General features: G+C 46.7%; 1 protein-coding gene across 2 annotated transcripts in view; it reads left to right on the plus strand.

Moving 5' to 3' along the window:
• The first annotated feature begins 594 nt into the window (after positions 1–594).
• The window catches only part of LOC119383575 (vesicular glutamate transporter 2), a 223,497-nt gene continuing 199,269 nt past the window's right edge, over positions 595–24,822 (plus strand). The window contains exon 1 of one of the 2 annotated variants that reach the window (XM_037651804.2): positions 595–1,292. In XM_037651804.2, coding sequence (XP_037507732.1) covers positions 1,237–1,292 — 56 coding nt within the window. In that variant the 5' untranslated portion in view covers positions 595–1,236. Of the gene's footprint in view, positions 1,293–22,976; positions 23,865–24,822 lie in introns of those variants that run through there. The other variant, XM_037651803.2, reaches the window with a different exon arrangement.

The raw sequence follows: 24,822 nt of genomic DNA on the forward strand, positions 1-24,822 counted from the left end.
CGCTTCCCCTCTGGCGCGCTCCATCGGTGCGCGCGACACCGACAGGCCTTACAGCCTGGAAGGAGAGGAAGGGGAGAAAAAGCGGCGCGACTTCTTCGTCGCGGTGCCCGTACGTGGCTCCACCTTCATCACTCCTCGGACCGCGACGTCACCGGCTGTCTCGCCCAATGACAGCAGCGCGTTGACCGCAGCCCCGGTTCCGCCCCCAGGTTCGGCGGGGGTACCCCTCCTCTCCCAATCAGCGGCCCACCTCCTCGCCGACGTCGCGCACCGTCGCCACGCACCGAACTAACGCCGAACTCGGCGACGCCGTTGCTGCGCGGAAAAAGCCCGCCGTCGCTTCCAGCAGCGCCGGCGCCCCCGCGCCGACGTTGCCACATGCTTCGCGCTCTCCCGATCCTCCCTTTTCTTTTCCGCCCGCCTTTTTCCCCCTCCGCGTCTTTCCCGATCGCCCTGCCCTCTCCGTCGTCGATCGGTCTTCTTTTCGCGATCCCCGTGAGCGCGCGGGGGAGAACTATCCCCTCCTCCTTCTTTTCTTCCTTGCGTTACCCCCCTCCCCTGACGTCGTCCTCTTCTCCTTCGCCTCCTTCCGGCGGCTAGCGGCTCTTTTCAGATCGACTCCGGTCGCGCTGTCTTCGGTCCGCCGGCGCCGTCCGACCGGCCCTGTGCACGGGCCGCGATCGCTTTGGTTCGCCAAGAGCGAATCAAGAAGCCGAGTCCGCTGTGCCACCGGCCCTGCGTTCTGTCCACCAGACGACTGACTGTCCGTGGGTGCAATTCTTCTCAGAGAAGAGTCGCGGGAAAACTAACCAGAACTCTCTAGAGACGCAGCCGGTGGGCCGAGCCTCCCGATGCGGTCGCCGGCATTTGGACCGGGTCTATTCGTAGCCGTTCTGCAGAGCAATTGATTGCCGCCAGAATTGGACGGCAGAGACGACTGCGTACCGGGCCGTCGTCCTCAATGGAAGCGTCGACGCGTCTAGGTGTACTCTGAGCCACCACGGTGAAGGCGGGTGGTGGCGGCGGCAGCGTGTCTAGTTTTTGCTATCTCGAGGAGGGCCCCTGCGGCTTCGAATCGAGAGGCTGGAGCCCGACACTCAAAGCCTCACCCTGAAGAAGAGGACCGCAATATAAGAGGCGAGCAAGGGACTCTTCATCGCGGCTTTCTAGGCGGCCATTAGAAGAAGCTTCGACGTTCGTCTTGGAAGTGGTTGACTAGCAACAGGCAAGGCCAAGATGCCTCTGGGGGTCGGAAGAGGAAACCTTTTCGACCAGGGCATGAACGGGCCTGGGTAAGTTGTCTACATTTACAATTCTTTTAATGCCTTACTATAGTTACCGGAACTTCGACCTTGACCAGGTGCTTTCTTTCCCCTTATAATGTCAATTTAATTAGGAAACCGAAATCATGGGAGAACATTCAGCCGCTGCCGATTATGCTTCTCGAATAACCCTGACACAATTTTCTCCTCGAAAACTTTGTTTCTTATGCGTATATTTAAAACGCGCTCACAGTCGTCTTCTTTCAGATACTTGGCTGTCCTTAACAGAAATTATTCGGCAGTCTTGGGCTATACAGTGTGTAGTGCTGTCCGGGTCTCTTCGTCTCACTTTGGCAGCTCCAGGAGCTTGTAGAATGGACACCACATATTTTGTTCTGGCATTCAGGGGCATACTAAAAGAAGAAAAAAGAAAACGCAGTACGAAGGAATTAGTAGAGTGCGATAAAGGCAGAAATATGGAGTTAGCGCGAAAACAACCTGTTTTTGTACCTACCGGGCCGCTCGTATACCCCGCAATGCGGGGGTCCGCTCGAAGCGCTCGTCTAGGGGTCGCCCGCATTAACTTTCCCCCCGGCACAAAACATGGCGGCGGACGGTCCTGATTTGGACGGGTGACGGAGCACGCCGCAGTGGAGAGAGTGAGGCGGCGCGACGCGTTTCCCGTCGAGGGAAAGGGGAGGAGTCGTAGGGAGCGAGGAAGGGAGCCGAGTGGAAAGTGGGATGGTCGGTGGGGAAGACAGAAAGGGGGTCAGCCCGAAACGGGACAGCGCCAAGATGTGGGCCACTGGCGCGCACACCCAAGCCCGCTGTGGCGACCCCTAGTGGCGAACGTCATTGTCGAGCGTCATCGTCGCTGGATTGGTGGGGGAGCCTCGTCGCGGTTGCGTATAATACAGGAAGGGGAGACGCCGCTTGTGAACCCTACGAAGGACACGTGCAAGTTAGCGTCTTAAGTTAACGATGGTTATGGGTGTAACGGAAGTGTACCTTTACAAACCAGTCGATGAAAACCACGCTTCCTACTTACCCAACACAGGCGTACTCTGGCACACGTGGGGAAAACACGGCTTCGAAGCTGTCCGCTAGATCGTGACTTGAGTTAAACATGAATTTGCTGCGACCATCTTGTTTAGCTGCTCCCTGAAGCATTCGATGTCCACGTCGTTCGCATTATAACGTCTCTCAGTCATTGGGTACGAAGCGAGAAATGTTCGGCGGCATCAGGATGTCTTAGCAGTACCGGTTTACCGTACGGTAAAGTACGGAAATACCGTACCGTTGTGATCGGTACGTCGTTATTTGAATCTGCAAGACCTGTATCAGTCATTTAACTATAATCGTCTCATCATGCAGCCGTACGCAACGAGCAACTCTCGCTGCTGAAGCGTTTTCGGATCGCTGTACATCTAACACTTAGCGGCAATACCAAAGCGTAAACGTTAAGGTATTACCGTCACTGCTAAAACAGCCTATCGTCGGAAGAGTTAGTTCTAGAGACGCATGGAAGCAATTCTCGTGCTTCTATTAAATACAGACTACAGTTACACGCGGTACTGAAATAGCCGCTGATGTATGCTAAACTGCTGATACTCTTGCAGACGAGATGTCAGCGGCTTTGTTGGTAAAATGAACGAAATTATTTTGGGTTTTTATTTAAGCAGCAGTTTAATCAACCGTTTAAAGCTACAAGCTTACGTTCAACTACCCAACAGTGAGAGTATGAAAAGGGGAAGAAATGTCATGGAGTAATTTATGATGTAGTTTAGGCGACAAAAATGGCAAGCAATAGAGCCCTTCTTTATAAGGCACTAGTGTATCGAACCACAGGCCAGAATTGCTTGAGATGCCACTTTGCGCTTGACGAACTCCGAAACTAAAGACAGTGAAGGGAATATGAATAAGCTTCAACCCTAACTAATGCTAGCGGTAAAAAAAATGTAGGCTGGTGTTGCTTGAGGAAACAATACGCCATTTTATATCGAGAGATGAAAGCCTTAAGGAAAATGCAGGGAGGTCGACTTGGCTGAGCCCGCCTGGCAACCTTGCAGTCAGGAAGAAGGAACAGAGTCGACGCTTTTAGCCTGTGCTTTCATAAGTCGCTTAAAGCTGAAGGTTGAGATTCGCAAAGCTTTCTGCTCGTAAGTCTTCCTTGCCATTGGCTAGATGGCTTCGCCAATGATATACCAAACTTCAGGATTAATTCTAAAAAGACAGGGCGTGCAAACAAGGACACAAGACAGGGCGTGTTTGCACGCCCTGTCTTTTTAGAATGAATACTTACCAACTAGCTCAGCTCTCTGTTATTCTAAGCTTCAGGATTAACTCACGCTTTCTCCTACGAACAATTCTATAGTCAATTTTTTTTTTTTGCATACGAATACAGTCCTGCAGTTTTCTGCTGAGCTGCACTGGGAGAAAGAAAAGTTCATCGAGAGTTACAATGGTTGACACAGGACACTGGGAATGCGATTATTTCTAAAACATTATTACAGAAATCACAACATGGTCTTATTAAACTTGTAGCAGTATTTACGAATAGGAAATGTCAGGGCACGTCCTCATAAAAAAAATCTTACAGTAGAAACTGTTCGTAAGAGAAAGTTCTAGTCAATCCTGATGTTGTACTTATCAAAGGTAGCCAGCCAATGGTAAAAATCCCTTATGCGAATAAGCACGTATTTTTGTGAATTCAGATGTCGTGTAGCAGGTTAGTAAGATTTAGCCGGTAGTTTGAGGGGGCAACACTGTGAACAGTTGAGGGTATCAAAACAATTTCGACGTCTACCGGCGCAATTCCTCAAGACATGTCATGATTCGAATAATCACATCATTGCACCCTCAGCCGTGACCTACTGTGCTTGTTTACTGCTCGGTATTTGATATCGTTATCACTCGATGGCAGTCAGGATGCATTGTCGGGTTTTACATAACATTTTAAACTCATGAAAAGGAATCTGGTGACCTGCAATGGCTGCGGTGACCATTTACGAGTTTCCATGTTGGCATACACTACCGCTTATGTATCCTGCAGACAGAAAACAATATATATATATATATATATATATATATATATATATATATATATATATATATATATATATATATATATATATATATATATATATATATATATATATATATATATATATATATATATATATATATATATATATCTCGACGGTCTCCGCACTCGTCAAAGATGTTACACTAGACTTTTACACTAGAAAAAAGGTACACTACCAAGGCCCCTTCTAAGCTCTTAAACATATGTGATCTTAGAACCGCTGAATATTGTATTGCGCATTGCTTGCAAACCCTTTCAAAAGTCACTATAAGTCGAGTGACAAAAGTCACTATAAGTCACTATAAGTAACATACCGAGCCAATTAATGAAACCGACAGACAATTAAGCCAAGGAAAGCATAGGAGACATTATTTTGCGGTTTCTTAACTATAGTGTAATGATTCTCTCTTAAATTGAAAGGAATTAAAGTGGATGAAAAATCACCTCTTCCGTCAGTCGAATCCGAAACCACAACCTTCGAATAGTTGGTTCAAATCCCACTTGCGAAAAGGGTGATTTCGGCAATGAACGGTGGAGCTTCTGCACATGTATTCCTACGCGAAGTAGTCCGGTTTGGCTCGCGCCCGGTACCATCGTGGAAAGTGATGGCTGCGCGCAATCAGCGTTGCATAACGGCGCAGCCGACGCTTAGCGTTTGAGGTACACATAAAAGGCGGGACTTTCTCACGCGTGAAAAAACACAAAGTGACAAAATATAAAGTGAAATAAATACGAATATCACACTGGGGTGCGCTGCGGCCTGTCTCAAAGCGATACGTATAGAAAATAGAGAAGTAGTCTTTATATCGCACGTAGAAAATACGGACGCAATTGTGGAACAAGATGAATTGGCGGTAGGACACGCATGATTTGGCTCTGTAGCCTTCGCTTCGTTGCCAAGAAAAGTTGTCCGCGAGTACAGAAAGAAGATGAAAGACGCCATGCCAACGCCACCCGAAAACGGCGTTCCAGGGAAAGACGCTACCTCCAGTAACACGCAACGGTTACGCATCACTTGGTGAACTCCCAAACGAGTACATGAATAGAATTTTTTTTCACCCTTTCGTACAAAACGACCGCTAAAAATATGCACGGAACATGGCCGGGAAATCATGGTGGTGTACTGCCAATGGAGCCAAATTTTGTATGGACTGCTCACGTTTGTTATATCATAAAAGCCTCTATATTTGCGTAGGCAGGACGGCCTTAGTTTTTCTTGATGCCTGGTTGGCTTTTCGGTCATTTTTTACATAATATACTGAAAAGGAAAGTTTTCCCGCCACCTTCATGGTCTTTAGGCTAGAAGGTTATAATGCTAAGTTAATGATTGCTCCGAATGAATACAACCTGAATAAATACAAATTGTTGTATAAAATATAGGTAGGAGTATGATGTAACCGCAGTTATTACAGACGTATATAACAGTACATCCCTGAAGTAGAGGCGCAGACAATAAATAAATAAATAAATAAATAAATAAATAAATAAATAAATAAATAAATAAATAAATAAATATAGGCCGTATGCACATATCACAACAAGAAGTGAGGTCTGATTACACAGCAGACAAGGTGGTTGCTTCTCGCCACCCGCTATCGAAAAGAACGGTAATTAAGATCATCACCATCATTAACAACAGCAATATTATTACGTACAACAACATTGCAACAATTCACAAAAGTTAAAGCAAATGGAAACTTTCAGCGTTCGTACCGGGTGAAGTATTAGATAACTGCAGCCTGAAGTTTACTTTGCAGTGCCTTAACACAATGTATACTTATACAAGGTAAGCCGGAACGTATATCGGCTGGCACGTACCTTACGCATAGGACACATAGTACTATACTACCATAGTGATATAGTACTGTATTACTATAGTACTATAGTACCGGCATAGGACACATAGTACTGTAGTACATAGTACGTCAACTCACAGCATTCGTGCCAACAGCTGAATGCAGCAACCTGACCTGGCTTCACCACAGATATTTTTTTTTCGTGTTAACTAGACTTACGTCCTCAAGAAACGATACTGATGCCCAACTGCGCTTCTTCTGGCTTTTCTTTTGTATATAGATTATGTTTAAACATGTGTACGGCGTAAGACTTTTAGTGGGGATTGCTCGGTCTCGCGCATGGTGTGCCGGCACAACGAAAAAGAAAATAGTAATAATTACCTTGCTGATTTCAGAATCAATTGACTGCGCTTAGTGGGGCAGCTGCCTATATCATTGAGCGATACGTGTGATTCAATGTGTGTGTCCAGTTGACGGCCATTAGTGTGTCACGACGTAGCGAGAGAGGGAGAGAGAAAGAATTATTTACACAAAGGCATTTAGGCCGGCCTGTGCGATATATTGCTCTGGCCTGCTACTCTACACTGGTGAAGGGGAAAAGAGAAGCATAAGAGTAATGAACGACGATGGTGAGTTAGGGAGGTGAGAATATAGTCCCTGTAGTTCATACAATCTCTCTAGCGCCGCGATACCTGTAGCTTCAAAGTGTGATCCGCAGCGCGGCGAAGCCATTACAAACGCGCTGTAATTCACAAGGCTGGTATCATTTGGCTACGCAGGTCCAAACCATTCGCCTAAATAAATCGTAATCTTTGCCTCCAATACCCATGATTTGTGTCGAAGATACTTACTCGAAGGAGCCCTGGGGTCTCCGGGACATTTAATTTGCTTGCTCTTTTACTGAGTGGCACTTTGAAGAGGCATAGTTTAATAGTGGCAACCACAAGAGACAGCGGTGGAGATCAGATAACAAACATGGGTAGCCGACGTCCTAGTATATATAAAAAATGGGGAGAAAATGGGAATGGGCAGGTCACGTTACGAGAAGTACAGACCGCAGATGGTCAGTTAGAACATCGGAATGGATACCACTAGAAGGGAAGCGCGGACCGGGACGGCCAACGGTTAGATGGAGCAAAGAAATTAAGAAATTCGGAGGTGTAGAATGTAATGGGCTTCCGCATGACAGGGTGGGTAGGAGACCATTACAAAAGGCCTTCATCTTGCAGTGGAGAAATGACAGGCTGCTGCTGACGACGATGATTATGAAGGTCACGTCCTCAATACAAACGTCCGGACTTACAAATTTATCGCTAAATCATAAAATTCTGAAATCGCTTGTTTAACAATACTATTCATTGTAGTACTTGCGCGAGAACAAACGGGGACGAAGAAAGGAGACACACGGACAAGCGCAATCTAACAACTGATTTATTTTTGAAAAAAGCGTTTGCTTAAAAGCCCAACGTGATCTGCGCGCTTCCGCCAGAGAGCACACACCTTCCGCGCATACAACAATCAATGGACCACAATTCCCGAGATCATCGCGTCCACACACACACACGAAGCACCTACATCGACAAAATGAAAAGGGAACGTCATTAAAGATACGCGGATACGCTGTCCGCGTATCTTTAATGACGTTCCCTTTTCATTTTGTCGATGTAGGTGCTTCGTGTGTGTGTGTGGACGCGATGATCTCGGGAATTGTGGTCCATTGATTGTTGTATGCGCGGAAGGTGTGTGCTCTCTGGCGGAAGCGCGCAGATCACGTTGGGCTTTTAAGCAAACGCTTTTTTCAAAAATAAATCAGTTGTTAGATTGCGCTTGTCCGTGTGTCTCCTTTCTTCGTCCCCGTTTGTTCTCGCGCAAGTACTACAATGAATTCGTTCCAACTAGGCCGGCTAGCAGTTTTGCTTTAACAATACTATATTACTAAGAGGCGCGGCACGGTTGTGGGAGCCCGGATTAAAGTCATACACACGGGGTTCTTTTTACCGTTCACCTCAACTAAGCACACTGGCGTCCTTGCATCTCACCTCCCATCGAAACGTAGAAGCCGCGGATGGGAATCGAACCGGCGTCCTTTAGCTTAGCAGTGGGACACCTTATCTGACCATAAAGGGCACACGTGGATGGGAGGTCGCCATTCGTTGCTTTAATATAGCTTCGAGGATATAAAAGATATCGTCATCCTCGGATATTTGGCACGGCCGATGATCTTTTCGGCCTGCTTGTACGCTCTTACTCTTCTGCTTAGCTGACGGGGTGAGGGATCGCTGAACAAGAAATCTCACTGGAGCCTATACGCCTCCACAAGTGGTCTTGGTCTTCAGGGGCGTAGCTAGAAATGATTCAGCCATACTTTAAGTATGTTCGTGCGAGCGTTTGTATGTGTGCGTGTATATACACACATGCGAAATTGAAAATTTTCAGGGGGGGAAGGGTTGATCCCCCACCCCCGCCTCTCCTGGCTACGCCATTGTTAGTCTTCGTCAGGGCCGCAGTGGAGAAAGCGTTACCTGTGTTCAACGTTTTCTCATCACTTCAGGTGCTCCATATTTCACTGAACATATGTCTTTTGTTTGTTTAGCTGAAGTCACCTCGGACTTTCCGGCATCAACACAGTGATTATTTTTACCGGCACGATGCGTGGACTCCCACGATATCTCTCCCGTATGGTTCAATTACGCTAAACAATGAGCAGTCGCTATGAATTCGACTTTCGTTTTTTTTCTTCTTTCTGCGGTCAGGGATACCGTCGAAGGTACTCAGAATACCAAAGCAGAGGACCATGCAGTGATGTTTGATCGACCACTCTATATGCGAACCACCATTGTTTGCGGGACGCATCTGATTCGAGCGGTTCGATGCTACCGTTTTGAGACACCAGAACAGGCAGCGTTTTCAGTGATCGATGTTTGTCCGGGGAGACGAACTGAAAAAAAGCTTGGGGCGAGCAGATTCTGGCACTCGCTGAGCTCTAATGTGTTTTCACTGTCGCTCTTCAGCCTTCTTGCATATATTCAGCGTTGACAGTTGTTGATGCCAACATCCACAGTGAAAGTCTGATTATTTTGGTAGGCCTATTTTTCCTTTTACAGTTTCCTACTACACATGCAAAGATGACTAACACCTCGACGCGAAACGAATGTAGAAGGTAACTTCTGGAAAACGCCAGGTGGCACGCCAATCGTCAGCGGCTTTCTGAAAGTACACTCGAATCTATTTATCGCGTGTGATGCGAGAAACACTCCCCGCTGAAACGTCAGTTGATTATTATCGATTTGAGCTTCTGATATCTGGCAGTCACATGGGCCTCGTCCATCCTGTGTAGAGCTCGTTCGATAAGGTTCACGGTCTCGCAGGTGATTTTTCGAAAACAATGTCCAACGCTCGACAGAGATTCGCAGCACGCCAGCAGATGGTTTGAGAGTGTCGCGCGAAAAGTTTAAGAATGAAAACCGACTTGACCTGCGAGTCCGTGCTCTCAGCGTGAAAGTTCAGCGAGCAGGGTGTAATTTTGAAGAAGAAATTGTCTTCTTTCGTATGCCCTTCTTTTATAATTTCCTGCTGTTAAAAATCGTTTTTAAGAATGAACCTGCTAGTGCCCCTCAAGATATTCCGCTTGATTCAGGTCTTGAGCCAAGGAAGGCACTTGAGTATGACAAAAGACTGGTGACCCCTCTGGGTCCTCATCTCACGAGCTCGACTTTTTATGCCTGAAATGATGCGAGGTCGAGGTAAGGTCGGCAACTAACTACGAGTCTGAGAGTGAGGTAAGCAAGACTGGAATCTATCGCATGCGTGAGCTCGAGTGCTCGGTGAGGCCGAGTTTTGAGCTCGCACTTTTATGCAGCTTTTATGTTCGCTTATCTGATCCTTCTTAAAGTATGGGACTTGTGGTATTTGATTGACTCTTAATCCAAAATGTTCAGGACTTTAAAAGTATGTCTGCACCTACGGCATCTAGTTTACCTGAATTACAGAATGTCTCGATTTAGCCTAGTCCACTATACTGTACAGATACGATCATTCGCAGTAGCACTAGCGAGCTTTGACGGTAAACCTTTCTCAGAAGAAAGCATTCCTGAATGTCGACCCCTAAGTCATCACAGCTGAGAGCGACGCAGTCGCATTTGCCGTTCTTATGGACAACAGACCTTCACAAAGGGTTGTACTGGTCTTGTTTGCTGTGATCGACAAGTGCTATTGAACAATGACAGTCAGCTGCAGTGGTGACCGATTGTTTATTTGTTTACTTATTCGGGATTGTTTAAGACAGCGAGGGCCTTGGATGACAAAGGATAAAGGCAGAACATTGCCTGCCTGACACAGGTCTTGTCCCCGTACATTGCTCTAACAGTGAGGCAGCGCAGAATACAAGGGCATAGATAATTTTTTTTTACAAAACAATAACAAACAGCATACATTTTCAGTACAGGTGAATGAAAAATGAATAACGTGAGCCAATTTCTAGGCAGTTACGATGTCATTGAGTCACTGGAGCCGAAGGACCACTTTCGACAGTGGAGCCTCTCGTCGTTCCGTAATTTCGGTGTTTTACGAGACAGAGCGACGATATCATTATGAGGCGAACACCATAGTGTGGTGCTTTGGATTAATAAATACCACTTTCACTTTTAATGACAATATGATTGCCTGTTACTCTGTTTGGTGAGTCCTGAATTGCCTTATATAAACTCCCTTTCTGTCTTGGAGATCATTATACACTCCCTTCAGAGAGTTGTCGGAGGCGCGACTCTCCAAAAGAGAGTTAACGTGTATCTTTGAACGGATTTGCATAAGTGTCATGTCGTGAGTCGCGAAAAAAGAGCAAAAGGCGAACTTATTTTTTTTCTTAGAGTGTGGTATTCCATTACGGGCTCGTAAATCAAAGCACACAAACGTTCTTGCTTGTCATGCTTATTCGAATGGGCCACCGCAGTCGAACCCGCGACTTCGAGCTCAGCAGCGCTGCGCTATACACCCACTGAGGTATACCGCTCCGGGAACCGCAGAAGCGTTTGCGCCGCAGACACGCGACCAACTTCTTTTCAGAAGGCCGTATAGCGATGTATAACGTGATTACCTTCAAATTGGTCGGCTCGTTTTTTGTATGAGCTGTGATCAGCACCACGTTTGCTGGTAATACTATTAATACGAGCTGCCAGGTTTCCGTGTCTGATTACGAGTTGCGATAGCTCTCTCTCTCTCTCTCTCTTTCATTGTATCAGGCTTTTTTTTTTTTTTTGACAGCCTCTGCGAAAAGTTGCGCGGAACGGTGAGCTATATTCGAAACGAACGCAGCGCTTCGCGTCAACGCCAGTCCACACTTAACCGCGGCTCACAAAACGCGAAAACAGGATATGGAGTGCGAGCCACATCCATTTTCTTCAATATACGATCGCGTCGGTACACACAGTGGCGCCTGGAGCGGGCAAAATGGGTGCGGGTACTTCACTATGCTCTTCCGGGAATCCCCGTACACGAAAGCGTGGGCCAGCTACACACGAATCTTCTGCACGCGCGAGAATATATATATATATATATATATATATATATATATATATATATATATATATATATATATATATATATATATATATATATATATATATATATATATATATATATATATATGTATGTATACGCTATAGGAGCGCGTGGGTATCGTCTATTAGCAGGAGTGGCGCGCGCCGCCGCGAGCACAAAAGGAAGGCGAACCGGGCGACGAATGAGATCGCAAATTGAACTCGACGCACGCGACGACCTCTCCCGTTCGGAACGGTTGCGCCGCGGGAAGGAGGGAGAGAGGGAGAGATGATGCCGGATAGGGAAAGATTGGGGAATGCTGTGCTCAGTAGGTTGTGGGTACATGTATGTGTGGGGATTGTTTCTCTGGTGGCTCGATCACTCCCTCCTTAAGGCCCCTTCATTTCTCACTCGCTCGCTGGAATTCACTCTCTGTCGGTCGAATACTGTCTCGCTTGTAGAAACGGTGATTCACTCGTTCGTTCTGTGCGCGTCGTTCACTCTGAGTCACGCACCGGGCAAGTGAGCGAATGCCACTTCTCCGATTCGCTCAGTCGTCCGCTCAGATCACAGATGGCTTGCTCGCCCACCTCACTGAATCCCTCAGTCGCCGTAGGTAACTCCCACTTGCTCGTTCAGCCGCCCGCTTAGATATCTCAAGGTTCACTCGTTAGTATGCACTTATGACTCACTCACTCACTCACTCACTCACTCACTCACTCACTCACTCACTCACTCACTCACTCACTCACTCACTCACTCACTCACTCACTCACTCACTCACTCACTCACTCACTCACTCACTCACTCACTCACTCACTCACTCACTCACTCACTCACTCACTCACTCACTCACTCACTCGATTGTGCGGTTGCTTCAGTATGAAGTGAGCGCCGCGAACGCTGAGTCGTGAGATAAAATTCGCCACAGCGCCTATACATGCATGCGCTCTCCATGAAATGAACGCTGAACGAAGGAGGATCAACGCGGCGAAAAAAAAAAAAGGAACAGCAACGAACGAGAGAGCTGTTCTATTTCGCTTCCTCAAAATTGAATCGGCGCGTGTCCTGTCCTTGCGTGACTCTCGGCATTATTAAGCGACGCGTCGCTTCTTAGAGCGAGTACAAAAAAAGACAGTCTATATACGCAACTTTGATCGTCTTAAGGTACAGACAACTGAGAGTCACGCAATCGTAAATAAATAGAAGGGCATAAGGACAGCGAGGACGCGTTGCATGTTCCCTTTGTCTCTAGCAACGGATCGATGCGAACAAAGTTGCTGCCAGCTTCGTTGCTGAGCTGAGTGCTTCGGGGCTTTGTTTCGGTTACGTCCTGACCAACTGGACTGAACGATCGATGAGTTCGAACCGAGCGGCACAAAGAGAATGCGAAAGCGTAATGATGCCTAGTTGACTGCATGTCACTGCGATCGCAGGAAGCTAATACTAGTCGAGGTCACTTGCGGCCGCAAACCATTAGGGAAAGGCTGACGCATGTGGCAAAAAAGTTACTGAAATTTGCACTGTTTAACCTTCCACTTTGTGCGTTTGTATAGGGGACCATTATATATTGCCATGCTAACATATCGAGCTGAAACTTAGAGGAAAACAAAACAAAAAAAAAAGTCTACAACAATTTAAGGACTGCGCAACGTGCTATGGAACGGTAAACGACTGGTGTAACGTTAAGAGATACGAAGACAGTGCAATTGATTTAAAAACAAACAGGGCTATAGCCGATATTTTAGTTGACATTAGGCTTTAGAAATGGACCTGGGTTGGTCACGTAACACGTGGGACAGATAACCGGTGGTCTGTTAAATCAATGCAATGGATACCAAGGAAAGTAAAACGCAGCAGAGGCCGGAAGGAGTTTGCTTGGGGGATGAAATTAATAGAGAGATAATAACATGAGAAGAAGACAGGGAGGTCAACCAGGATTCTAGCATCCGGTTTGCTACCCTGCGCTAAGGGGAAGAGGAATTAATACTTTCTCAAGGAATAATATGGAATAAGCTAGTGCAAGAGACGGTAAATTGGAGATCACCGGGAGAATTCCTTCGTCCTGTGGTGGACACGGATGATGATTATTATGATGAAAGTAGAATAAGAAACAAGGTTTATTACCGCTTTCTTTTGTCAACATACATACAGGCACACACTAAGAAATGGCACGCATGTGCAAAATGTAGCACGAGTATTGGCAGCACACACGCTGGCATAGCACCGAGGAGGAGGTTCTCCGGCGTGCCCGTGCCACATGCGAGGGTGACGTAACGAATCTGGTCGTACTGCTTCCCTGTGAAGCATGGTTACCTAACGAAAAAATAAGGGAAAAGTATGAGGGAGACGAGGAAAAGGGAGCGCTACCCTTGCTTGTTCCCCTATTGCTTATCCTCTCACAAAAACTTCAAGATATATATTTTTTCCCGCTCGACCCGCAAATCTGTAGTCGAGACAGACGGCTAAGACGGCTTAAACCGCAAGAGACAAAAGCAAAACCGAAACTAAAGAAAATGGGAGTGGGAAAGGGGTGGTTGGCAGCGTAGAAGAAAAGGCCGCAAAGAGACGAAGGAAAATTCGCTTGACCTCCTGACCCTGCGACTTCGTAGACGGGAGTGGCGGTGTTCGGCTTCTTCGCAATGCAGGGCATTCTCGCAGTGTAAGCAACTCACGGTCACCGTGTTGCAACCTGGGGCTTCTTTCTCATGCAATCCACGCGACGGGGAACAGAGGGAGAAAGAGCAGCGTCGGGAAAAACTGGCGCGTTTCGCGGGCGCCCGTTTTCTCATTAGGCTCTTCGGGCAGAGTGCTTCTGAATTACTCCTCGCCATATACGCGGCCTGCCTTAACGTTTTTACCACGCTTTCTTGCTTTTCTTTCTTGTTCGTTTGTGTCTCTATATTTCTTTACCACTCGCCTTTCCTCCCGGACGACGATGTTACCATTTCGTTCACGCCAGCTTTTATATATCTATACTTGCTCCGACTTCCCTCTCGAGAGAGTATTTACTCCGACCGCTCGAGGCCGACAGTTTTTTACACGCGGCGTGCCGCTACTTCGCCATAACGGAATGAAAATAGCGTTTGCTCTCGCAGAATTTACCTGCGTGCATACGTTTTTGTTTCCTCAGACATTTTCTTTTCGTTGGGTTTCTTTATCTCAATCTTGAATATCTTTTTTTTTTTCCACGCTCTCCTCTACTTGAAAGCCCGGATTGTTTACCGGGTCTGACCTGGCTCAGACGCCGCTCGATCTCTTTTTTTTGTTTTGTTTTATTATTATTTTTTAATTTTGTTTTACCACATTGAGGGCGAGTTTCCAGAGAGCACCGAAGGCGAAGAATGAATGAAAGATGTGAAGAAGTAGAAATGAACAAAGTCAAGTTGAGAAATAGAAAACAATAAAGAAAGGAGCCAGCATCATTCTGGTGGTTGCGGATAGATTGCACCGGAGCGGGGCTTCTCATGGTGTTGCGTGCAAGCCACCGAGGAAATCAAATATTCAGCTCCGCTCCACCGGAGACCAACTTCATTAATGGAGGAGTGCGACCGATTCCCCTCTCTCCTCCTTTCTTCCTTTTCTTTGTATCTCTCTCTCTCTCTCTCTCTTCTATCTTGATTGCGTTCGTTGCTTCGAGAAACAAACACACGTGGTCCGCGTTGCGGCGGCAGGATCTCCGTGAACACACACTACCACTGCCACTCTCTTTTCATTCCGTCCGCACGCCAGCTTGCTTTTTAATCTTTTTGCATATTGCTCTTTTTTTTAACTCAGGATTTGAAGACGAGGGACACAGCTTGGTGGTTTATTGTTGGGTTCCGCGGATGTGATTACTTCATAAGAAAATGTAAAGAAAGAGAAATGGCGAAAACGATTTTAGAGAAAGCACACTGCCAAAAAATACCCCACCATTCCCACCTCGCTCCCAGCGCCGTCTTTGCTTTGGTCCTTTCCGAGTAATGAGAAACGAAGTGGGCGAAGTGAGGAAATGAAGAGCGAGTCTGTTCATGCAGGTTTATCATGAGTGACGGGCAAGCATAAAATCGAGTCCGCGTCGTCTCTAAAACAAGTCGAAACTTTTTTGCTGGAACGACTGACTTAAAAGTTACGCGAAAGAAACGCCCGCGGTTTTCAGCGTTTACCGCTCTAGACGTCAGGCTGCTATGTCCGTTAAAAAAAATAGTAATAATAAAACTCATGTTAATACCTGTGCAGCATACGAGCGAAATAAGACATTTGAGGAGGAGAAAGGAAAGGTAGAGAAGCCTACCATACGAGCGTACGGTTTGCTACCCTAAGCAAGCAAAACGGAGTTAAGAATGAAAAAGAAACAAGGAGGTAAGGAGATGAAAAGAAGCATTATCAGCGCCCATTGCAAAGTTAGTCACGCTGGCCAACGGTGCTCTGAATTGAAGCAAGACCCTCGTTTCCTTGAGAGCTTGGGAAGAATGAGTCCATGGTCCAGAAGCGCTCAGTGATTCTATAGCCTTCCAACAAACTCTTAAGAGTAATGCGTTAGACGGTATGACGATGATAAAATAACCAATACGTGTTTAACTCTTCTTTAAGAACTGCGTGAGTCACGCATAGGTGTCTGTCATTTCAATTAGAAGCGATGAGTTTTTTGTTCTTTTTTTCATTACAGCGATGAGGCGGCGCAGTTAAACAATAAAAAATACATCACTGCTGCAACGGTGGGTTGACGCTTCCACCTTAATAATAATAATTGTTGGGGTTTATCGTCCCAAAGCTACGATATAATTATGAGAGACGCTGTAGTCGAAGGCTCCGGAAATTTCGACCACCTGGGTTTCTTTAACGTGCATCTAAGTACAACCACACGGGCCTCAAGCTTTTTCTCCTCCATCGGAAATGCGGCCGCCGCGGCAGGGATTCGATCCCGCGACCTTCGGCCCGCAGCTTTTATTGCATCTTCAACGAAAGGTCCAGTCTACATGCGCGACAGCTACGAGTGCTCGGAGTGTGCCGAAAAAAAAATTTGCCCTGTAGTCTCAAGAATGTGTAGAGATTATTTCATTGATAATGCGCGCAAAAATTACAAAAAAAAAAGAAATTGTATGAACGAACAAGTTGCGTGTCCGCGCTTTTCTCGAGGCCTTCTTCATTTTCTTGTTCTGTTAGAAAAAACGAAGATGGCCCTCTTAATTTCTGTATTATTTCTGCAACTTACCGAACACCCTGCCAGAAGTTGTGAGGCAGAATTAGAGAGAGCAAGGGAAAAAAAGGCTAGAAAGCAAATAAAAGGATTCGCTGTAAGAGCCAAGAACCGAAGCATATAAATGAGGATGGGAAGGTGCGGAAGGATGCAGATGAGAAAGCAAATTCTTCTTTCTGCGACCGCTTATGGACTTGGCGTGCACTAGCTGTCGAAGTGCGCACAACTCGATTTCTCTTTCTCTCTCTCTTCTTCCTTTTCTCTCTTTTAACCCCATTATCCCTTCTTCCCGTGAAGGGTAGCCAACCGAACGTGCCTTTGGGTAGCCTCACAACCATTCCTCCCGATTCCCTCTTTCCACCTATCTCCGTCTCATAACGTGCGCATGAAACGAGATCCAGTTACTCGTCGAGGAGGAAGAAACAAGGTGTCACTAATTGCGGCGTCTTATATAGCTCGCCAAATTTGCTCGAGGAATGGGGAGGAAGAGACCGAAAGAGAGGAGGCGCTGCGAGCGCGACGCGTCTCTCTCGTGGCCAGTGTCATAGTAATGTGGCGGAAGACGACACGTCGTTTCCTCGTCCCCCCAGCTCTGGTCGAGGGCCGAGCGGCGTGACATTACGGGCGACGTGCGCGGAACGGCAATGCGGTGGATCGTCAACGGCGCACTATATAGACCTTATGCCTTATACGCTTAGTTTTTCTTTCTTCTTCTTCTTCTTCTTGACGACTTTTTTAGGTTTTATCCCAGCCTATAGTCGCATCACACAAAACCCTGCTCTTGCGACACGCGACAAATATATTACACCAAAAATTTGGAGGCACAAAGAAGCAAGGACAAGAAAAGACAGGAGTGGCACCAGTACTGTCCTTTCTTGTCCTCCTTTCTTTGTTCCTCCAAATTTTTCTCAGACCATGCACCAACTAGCCCGAGAACGCGTTTTAGTCAAATATATTTAAAAAATTTTCTGTTCATTTTAGAAGTATGTTCTTAACAGATTTAATTGTATCTACGTTCTCAGCATGTTTAATTGTAAGAAAATCCGGGATGGATGGATGTAACGTTATTGAACGTCCGGCAAGGTTTAGCGCGACCCGAGCTTTGGTCTCCCACGGGGAAACGTGAAGGTCTTGCCTCAACGCCGCCTCATGGGCTTGCTGGACTGCCCACGTCTGGATGCCGAGGTCTGAGCTGCGCAGAGCGGTGGCCCCCACCTCGACGGCAGGGTCTTCGGAGCAACTGCCATCATTCCGATGGCAGTGCCGCACTCCCACAACGTGTGTTTGAGTGGCTCGAGTTTTATACCGGCGTCACACGGACACCTTTGATCGCGATCAGGGCCGATCCGCGTTTGGCTAGATCCGAATTAGGTTCTGCTGCGCAGTGACGACTTTCAATCGCAATCAAGCCCTATCGGAATCAAGACGATCGTGATCTGCGTATCGCGATCTAGCTCCCAGATCGCGACTTCACTGACGTCGGCGCTAAACCAAATCCGGATTAGTTTTTACCGTGTAGCAGCGATCGTTGGACCGTGTAAGAGTGATTGTTGATAGCCATCAAGCCAATCCGTTCCGGATTGGCTTGATGGTTTCGGCATTGGCCCTGATCGCGGCTAATTTAATTCAATACCTTATTAGCAATGCTAACCGCACGCTTGGCAATTTACGATTTGACTTTAACACCGCTCCATGTGTCTTAAAATTGCAGATTTATAAGACACTAATACGCTTGAATCAGAATATGCTACAGCCGTGTGCTACCCCAGCTATGAAATTCCAGTAACTCCATTGAACTTGTCCAGAATAACTGCGTTCGTTTATATATTGTCTAATTATAACGGAACTGCGAGTGTCTCAACCAATAAAACTTTTCCGGCGCTCCCTTCTTTAACATCTCGCAGAAAAGTTTCTCGTTTAACACTATTTCACAAGATGTATCGCTATGCTTTGTTGCATGACCAGCTACTCCGTCGCGCATAGCACGTGTCCCGCCGCATCGATCATCATCACAAAACAGGCATTCCCTTTTGCAACACAAAAACTTTCTTTAATTCATTTTCGCCTCATACGTCAAATAAGCGTAATAGATTTCCCGGTGACATTGTTACCAGTATTAACGATAACCACATGTTCCGAGATGCATTAGCTAACATTGTATGACTAGGCCCTTCGATGAATTACCTCACATGGCATAATTGGGTTCTGGGATGTACTAGCTAACACTGTGCAATAGAGCTTTGTTTTCATGAATCAACTGTACTGACTGCTTCTTGTTCAATATTTTTATATTACAGCCCACTCCCATATGTAATTCAATTTGGCCCTGAGGGTAAAATAAAAATAATAAGTAAAATGTGCCCGGGGGGCACCGGTATTCGTCGTAGAAGTTCTAAGCAATAAAATATCAACTTCACGAGATAAATAACAATGCCATGCACCAAAAAAACAAAAACAAAAACAAACGAGGCATACAGTTATTCGGACTGTTCCTCGCATTTATTTATTTATTTATTTATTTATTTATTTATTTATTTATTTATTTGTTTATTTATTTATTTATTTATTTATTTATTTATTTATTTATTTATTTATTTATTTATTTATTTATTTATTTGCACGACTAAGTAGCGTAGCTGTTCTATATAAACCAGGACAAACAAAATCTTTCGCAAGTTTAACTTCACGAATTGCCTTTGGATGGGCACAACGATCATCTCCGCGCTTGCTTTTCGCAAGGTTGAACGGACACTTAAATTGAGTTTCGAGCTCGGCTGAACGAGCGCATCGCATCAGAAAGGGCAGGAAGAGAGACACGAAAAAAAAAAACGAGATCGATTAGTATTCCAGCCTAATGGTTTGTCGGTCTGTTTATAGAAAGATACCGAGTCCGGCTGTTCAGACGCGATAAGGTCAAGGTCAATCAAACGTTGAGTCTGTTCGATGAAACCCGAAATGTCGATAACTATCTCTCTTCTGCGCACGCGAAAAGTTGTTACGTGAGTAAAGGATCCTACCGCGACGTGGTGTGAAGGCATTTCTGTAAATCGTGCTATTTTAGCCATAGTGCATTGAAATATAGAACAAAGCTAATGAAGGCATTAACTTGTGCATGTTAGTTGTGTCTTTTATGTAAACCGAAATAACCACTGACCTCGCTTTGGAGTTCTATAAATGTTTTTAGTCACAGTAGCATCTGTATCGTCAGTAGGGGTATTATTAGATGCGAAGCACCTTATCGCGGAGTTCAAACCAGTGGTGGTGGTGGTGGTGTGCGGCGTGACCACCCTTACTGCGCACGCGCGAACCCTCTCCACATACCTCCTCTCCCACTTCCGCCCTCTCTCACTTTCTCCCTCTCCACTTCCCCTCTGAAAAGCGGGCTCGACATGCCGAAACGCTGCTTCGCATCGCCTCATGGTCCCCTTTAGCGGAGATGGTGATTTTTATTCTAATGCCCTATATTCCAGCCAACCATTTGGACAGTCAGTGTGTCCTCAGCGGCAGAATTAGCCTAGTAATAATGGTAAACGCTATAGTTGCCGATCAGCACTGCGTTAGTCTAGGTATATTCTCTTGCTTTGTACTTCAATATAGACGGTATAACTCAGCCCACGTCGGCATTCTTAGCCAACTAGAACGTCTAGTCACGCGATTAGTGTGATTGAATAAACGAGAGCTGCCTGGATAGTTACCGAGTGAGTCTTCCTTTTTAATGCACTCGCAGCGCCAAGGAAGATTGTTATCGAACTATTACTGAAGAATGTAGACAGCCGGGCTACATCAAAATACTGTTACTTTGGAAAGTTACAGCGCTGATAATACAAAAAAAACATAAACGCGAAATGCGGAAGAAAGTGGTTAAATCTTGAATGGAGATTAGCGCCCAGGGCCAAAGGAAAGGGCCGCTTACAGTGGTGATTTCTACAGACTTCTTTATTCTAAAGCAAAATAGCCTCTATATAACTGCGTAAAGTGAAGAGAGGTCATCAAATAAACCCCTAAATATGAAGTTATCGCGTTTAAGTAAAAAAGAAAGCAATGGTGGAAACACTGTGCACGCCGCGAAACAAACAATCACAGCGACCGACAGTATACACGTCGTCGCTGTGATTGTTCGTCTACCGTGTTCCAACATCGTTTCCCTAACGCATTGTTTTCTCATTCGATACGATTGAAGATCACCGAGTGAACCTGGGGGTGAAAGGCGCTGTCAGTCTCTGCGTGCGGACCTCCCTAAATGGGAGCCCCGAACCTGTCCGTACCCGTCACTTTGACGAGGGAAACAATGAGGTCGATCAGAGGATTGAAGGCCGGACCCGAAATGACAGAGGAAGGAGCAGGTGAAAGGGCGTAATAGAGGAGGGCAGAAGAAGTCAGCACCACCACCATTCAGCGGGAGCGTCTGATGCCCAGTCAGTAGCAGCAACAGCAACAACTTCCATTCTCTTCCCGAGCCTGGCGTGAAAGGGCGCAGCGTGGGAATCGGACAGGTGGCTCCGACACCGCGGCTGCGGGAGCTCCCCATATCCCCGCCTCCCTCTCCCGTGACCGCCGGTTCGGGCTCCGCAAAGCCGGAGCGGCAACGCGAAGGGGGCATTAGCGTGGCCCGTCTCGTTCGAAAGGCCGCGTCTTCTGCACGCCTCTCCCCACCCGCCGCTGCTGCCTGCCTCGTGCGTGTGTTGCCGTTCTCTCGCTCCAGAGACTTTTGCTCCCTTAACCGCGACCTTTTGCTCGGCCGACCGCGAAGCCGACAGGTTCATCTGAGATGCTCGTCGTTGCTTGTTTGTTTGTTTGTTAGTTTTACAGCGATGCCGCCCTAGTATACCCTGTACCGTCGTCGTCGTAGTAGTAGTACTACTGGTAGCACTAAGAGCCGCGCAGGTCACGTGAGCGGAGGGGGGAGTAAATAATGAACTAAATAAAACGAAATGATTATGATAATGATGATGATGATGACGCTCTTACAGCTTCCCTGTACGATGGTTTTCAGGGCGGAGAACTGGCTGAAGTTTTTTTCTCGTTTCCTCGCCGGGTTACTATATGGGCATCTTCAGGCAAGGGTTGCAGGGTTACGTGCAGCTTCTTAAGAGTGGTCGTGTTGATCAGTGGAACCAAAGAACTGAGTTGGAGACTGACAAAGTTCGGCCTTACAAAAGCCAGAGAATAGAGTGGGCGAGGGAAGCCTCGAGTTGAGTGAAAAATCGGCATCAAATTAACGTTCTTACATCGACATACGTGTTGCGTAGTTCTCATCCATTGCCACCTGTCCATAACGCGGATGGACGCGTGACGTACATCAAGCCTGAAGAAGAAGAAAAAAAAAGAAAGATGACATTGGTGAACGCGAAGTTCCAAACTGTTTACTGCATTTTGAAGCGCCAATGCCTTTGATTACTACTCTTACCTCACCCTAACATTGCTGCGACACTACTGCTGATTAGAGTGTGGATGAACAAACTACTTATTGATTCGAAATCGTCTGATACTGCTTGTGTGTGATCGCCGGTAATATTGTCTTGTGTTTCCTTAAATACGATCGGCAGGGGTAGTTCAGGCGGGTGGGCGCATGATTCCCAGTGTTGGACCATGTCGGGCGATAGCGTAAATTGTGAAACAGAAGATTGAGTGAATCGAAGGCAAAATGGGGCGATCAGAAACAATGAGATGACGCGGGACATGCTTTGTGAGCGGACGCGTGCCACAGCGTGAAAGGCCTTCATGCGTTAAGCGCATTTCTCGTCGTAGTTGAACCATACTGCGTGGTTCGCTTTTCAAACAACCAGAGTAACACTATTTCATTTCGTCGACGTATTTACGACCTTCATCGGCGAGAGCTCTAAAAGATTAATATTTCGCTCGGCGAAGCATAATGCTACCAGTGTGTCGCCCTTCTACCCAAATTTACAATTAAAAAAATTAGCTTAAGTCTTAAATCTAGACAATGGGAGACAGAACGACATTGCTCCACTGAAGTCATGCCTGCGTAGTCGTGCCTTCGTAAAACAGAAAAGAGAGGCACACAACGTCCCCATCTGACATGTTACGCTATAGCAACAAACACTCAGACGCGGACCATTTTTTCGCACACGTGCAATCTTCCCCCCCTTTTTTTTTTCTGAGACGGCCAGGCCACTGATGTTCCAATTCCACGTTTATAAGCACTCGCACCCGCGCAGACGTCCACATTCGGCGCTAAGCTCAATGCAGGCGAAAGCAGAATGGTGACCAAAGAAAGCACAATCTCTGGGGTTGACACGAGACTCGGACAAAGCAGCCAAAACAATGCTTGAGAGCCTTTTGCAACAGAATGCTGTGACGCGCAGCTGTGCACGTGGAGAGGGTAGGGCAGCCGGTAGGCGAGGAGGAACAGCTGTTGTACGGAACGCTTTTTAAGGTGGTGAAGAAAAGCGCCTCGCACTTCACGCGACGAGTCTCGCTGACGTTTCTGACGTAGCAGCACGAAAGCAACAAAAAAAAAAAGGGAAGCACGAACAAGTGACGGGAGTGACGATATGGGTGATGAAAACGGCTCGTGAATGTCGAAGAAAGCCGGTGCCCCAGCCGAGGGAGCGCGGCGCCTGCGCTGTTACATCGTACGGTCAACGGTCGCCGCAGCGAGCCTGCTCGTAAAGACAGAGACGGATCGTAGATGCTCCGTCGCTTGTGCGAGCGGCGGGCCGGCTAGCTTCTTGCCTAGGCTGTGTACAGCTCCTCCGTGACGGCCGCGTCTCGAGTAGGCCGCCCTGCGCACATCTCTGAGGACACATTGGTGGAGGTTCTCAAGGGCGGCTCCAGTACGAGACTCTGCGTTCGTTGATAGTGGTGATCGTGTGTGCTCCTTCGTCGGTGGGCACTGCGAATGTGTTGTGCCAGGTGCACTGACTCGGGGTGATGGTCGTGTTGAGGTGGCAGAGGAGCGCGTCGTGCGGTGACGCGGGAGGGGGTCACGTGATCGCTGTCCATTCGTGCCACCTGTCGCCGTCGACAATCAACGAGAAGCTCGGGTGAGTCTGCAGTGCAACAATGCACGCGCACACAGGTGCGCTACTGAACGGGTAATGCGAGGCTCGGGCGTCATCACGAGCAACAAAGTGTAGATTTAAATGGTCTGCTTCAACACCTAGTAAAATGCTTCTGGAGGCGTAGGGGGAGGGGGGGCTTAATTTTGCAAGGCCATATGTCTGAAGAAACGCATCGGGGAAAACCTCACTCGCCCATCGCGACCTGTCTAATCGAATACGTTGGCGCTTGTTTTGATGCACAGTACTAATTTGGAAGTCAAATCAGTACTGTGCAATACTTATGTGTAATCAAAGGATGAAACTGTTTGGTCAGTGGTGTTCTAGTCGTCAATTCCTGAATCGAATTAGCACGATTAATTTAGCTCTAGCTGTCTCGCGCTTGTTTGGGGGAGAAATATTTTTGTTTTGTTTTTGATTGCTTGACACAATTTAAGAAAAAATAAAAGAGTAATACAGACTATCGGTATAACTGTGCGGCACATAAGTAAACTAAAGCAAAGAAAAAAGAACTTTCCCGACGGAATTATCTTAATGAGACGGCAAATGCAGCCATTCTTTAAATATTTTGAGATGTATACATTATTAGTGACTGCAGCTCAATCTGCTTGTTTCCGCGTATGTACACGTCAGTGTCTGGGTGTTTAATAATCGTTGTTTTGAATGCTTTGCTTGACATCTGAAGTACTAAAATTAACTGGTCTCTATAATGTGAGTGAAGAACCGTTTCACTTATTACTGGTCCATTGGATTTAAGCTTCCAGAAAAGAGCAACCTACGGATTTATTCTCACCACCCGAGTTTCATTTCCCCGGTTCGGTGGCGATTGCCACCGCGTAAATGTAGCTCTGAAATTTTAGTTTCCGCATATAACGAGGTTCTCCGGATTTGGAGGCAACAGATATTATTGCGTTTAGATAAAAAGGGGGCACGATTCATAGTA

Source organism: Rhipicephalus sanguineus, chromosome 2 (assembly GCF_013339695.2).
Source record: "Rhipicephalus sanguineus isolate Rsan-2018 chromosome 2, BIME_Rsan_1.4, whole genome shotgun sequence".
NCBI classification, from domain to species: domain Eukaryota; kingdom Metazoa; phylum Arthropoda; class Arachnida; order Ixodida; family Ixodidae; genus Rhipicephalus; species Rhipicephalus sanguineus.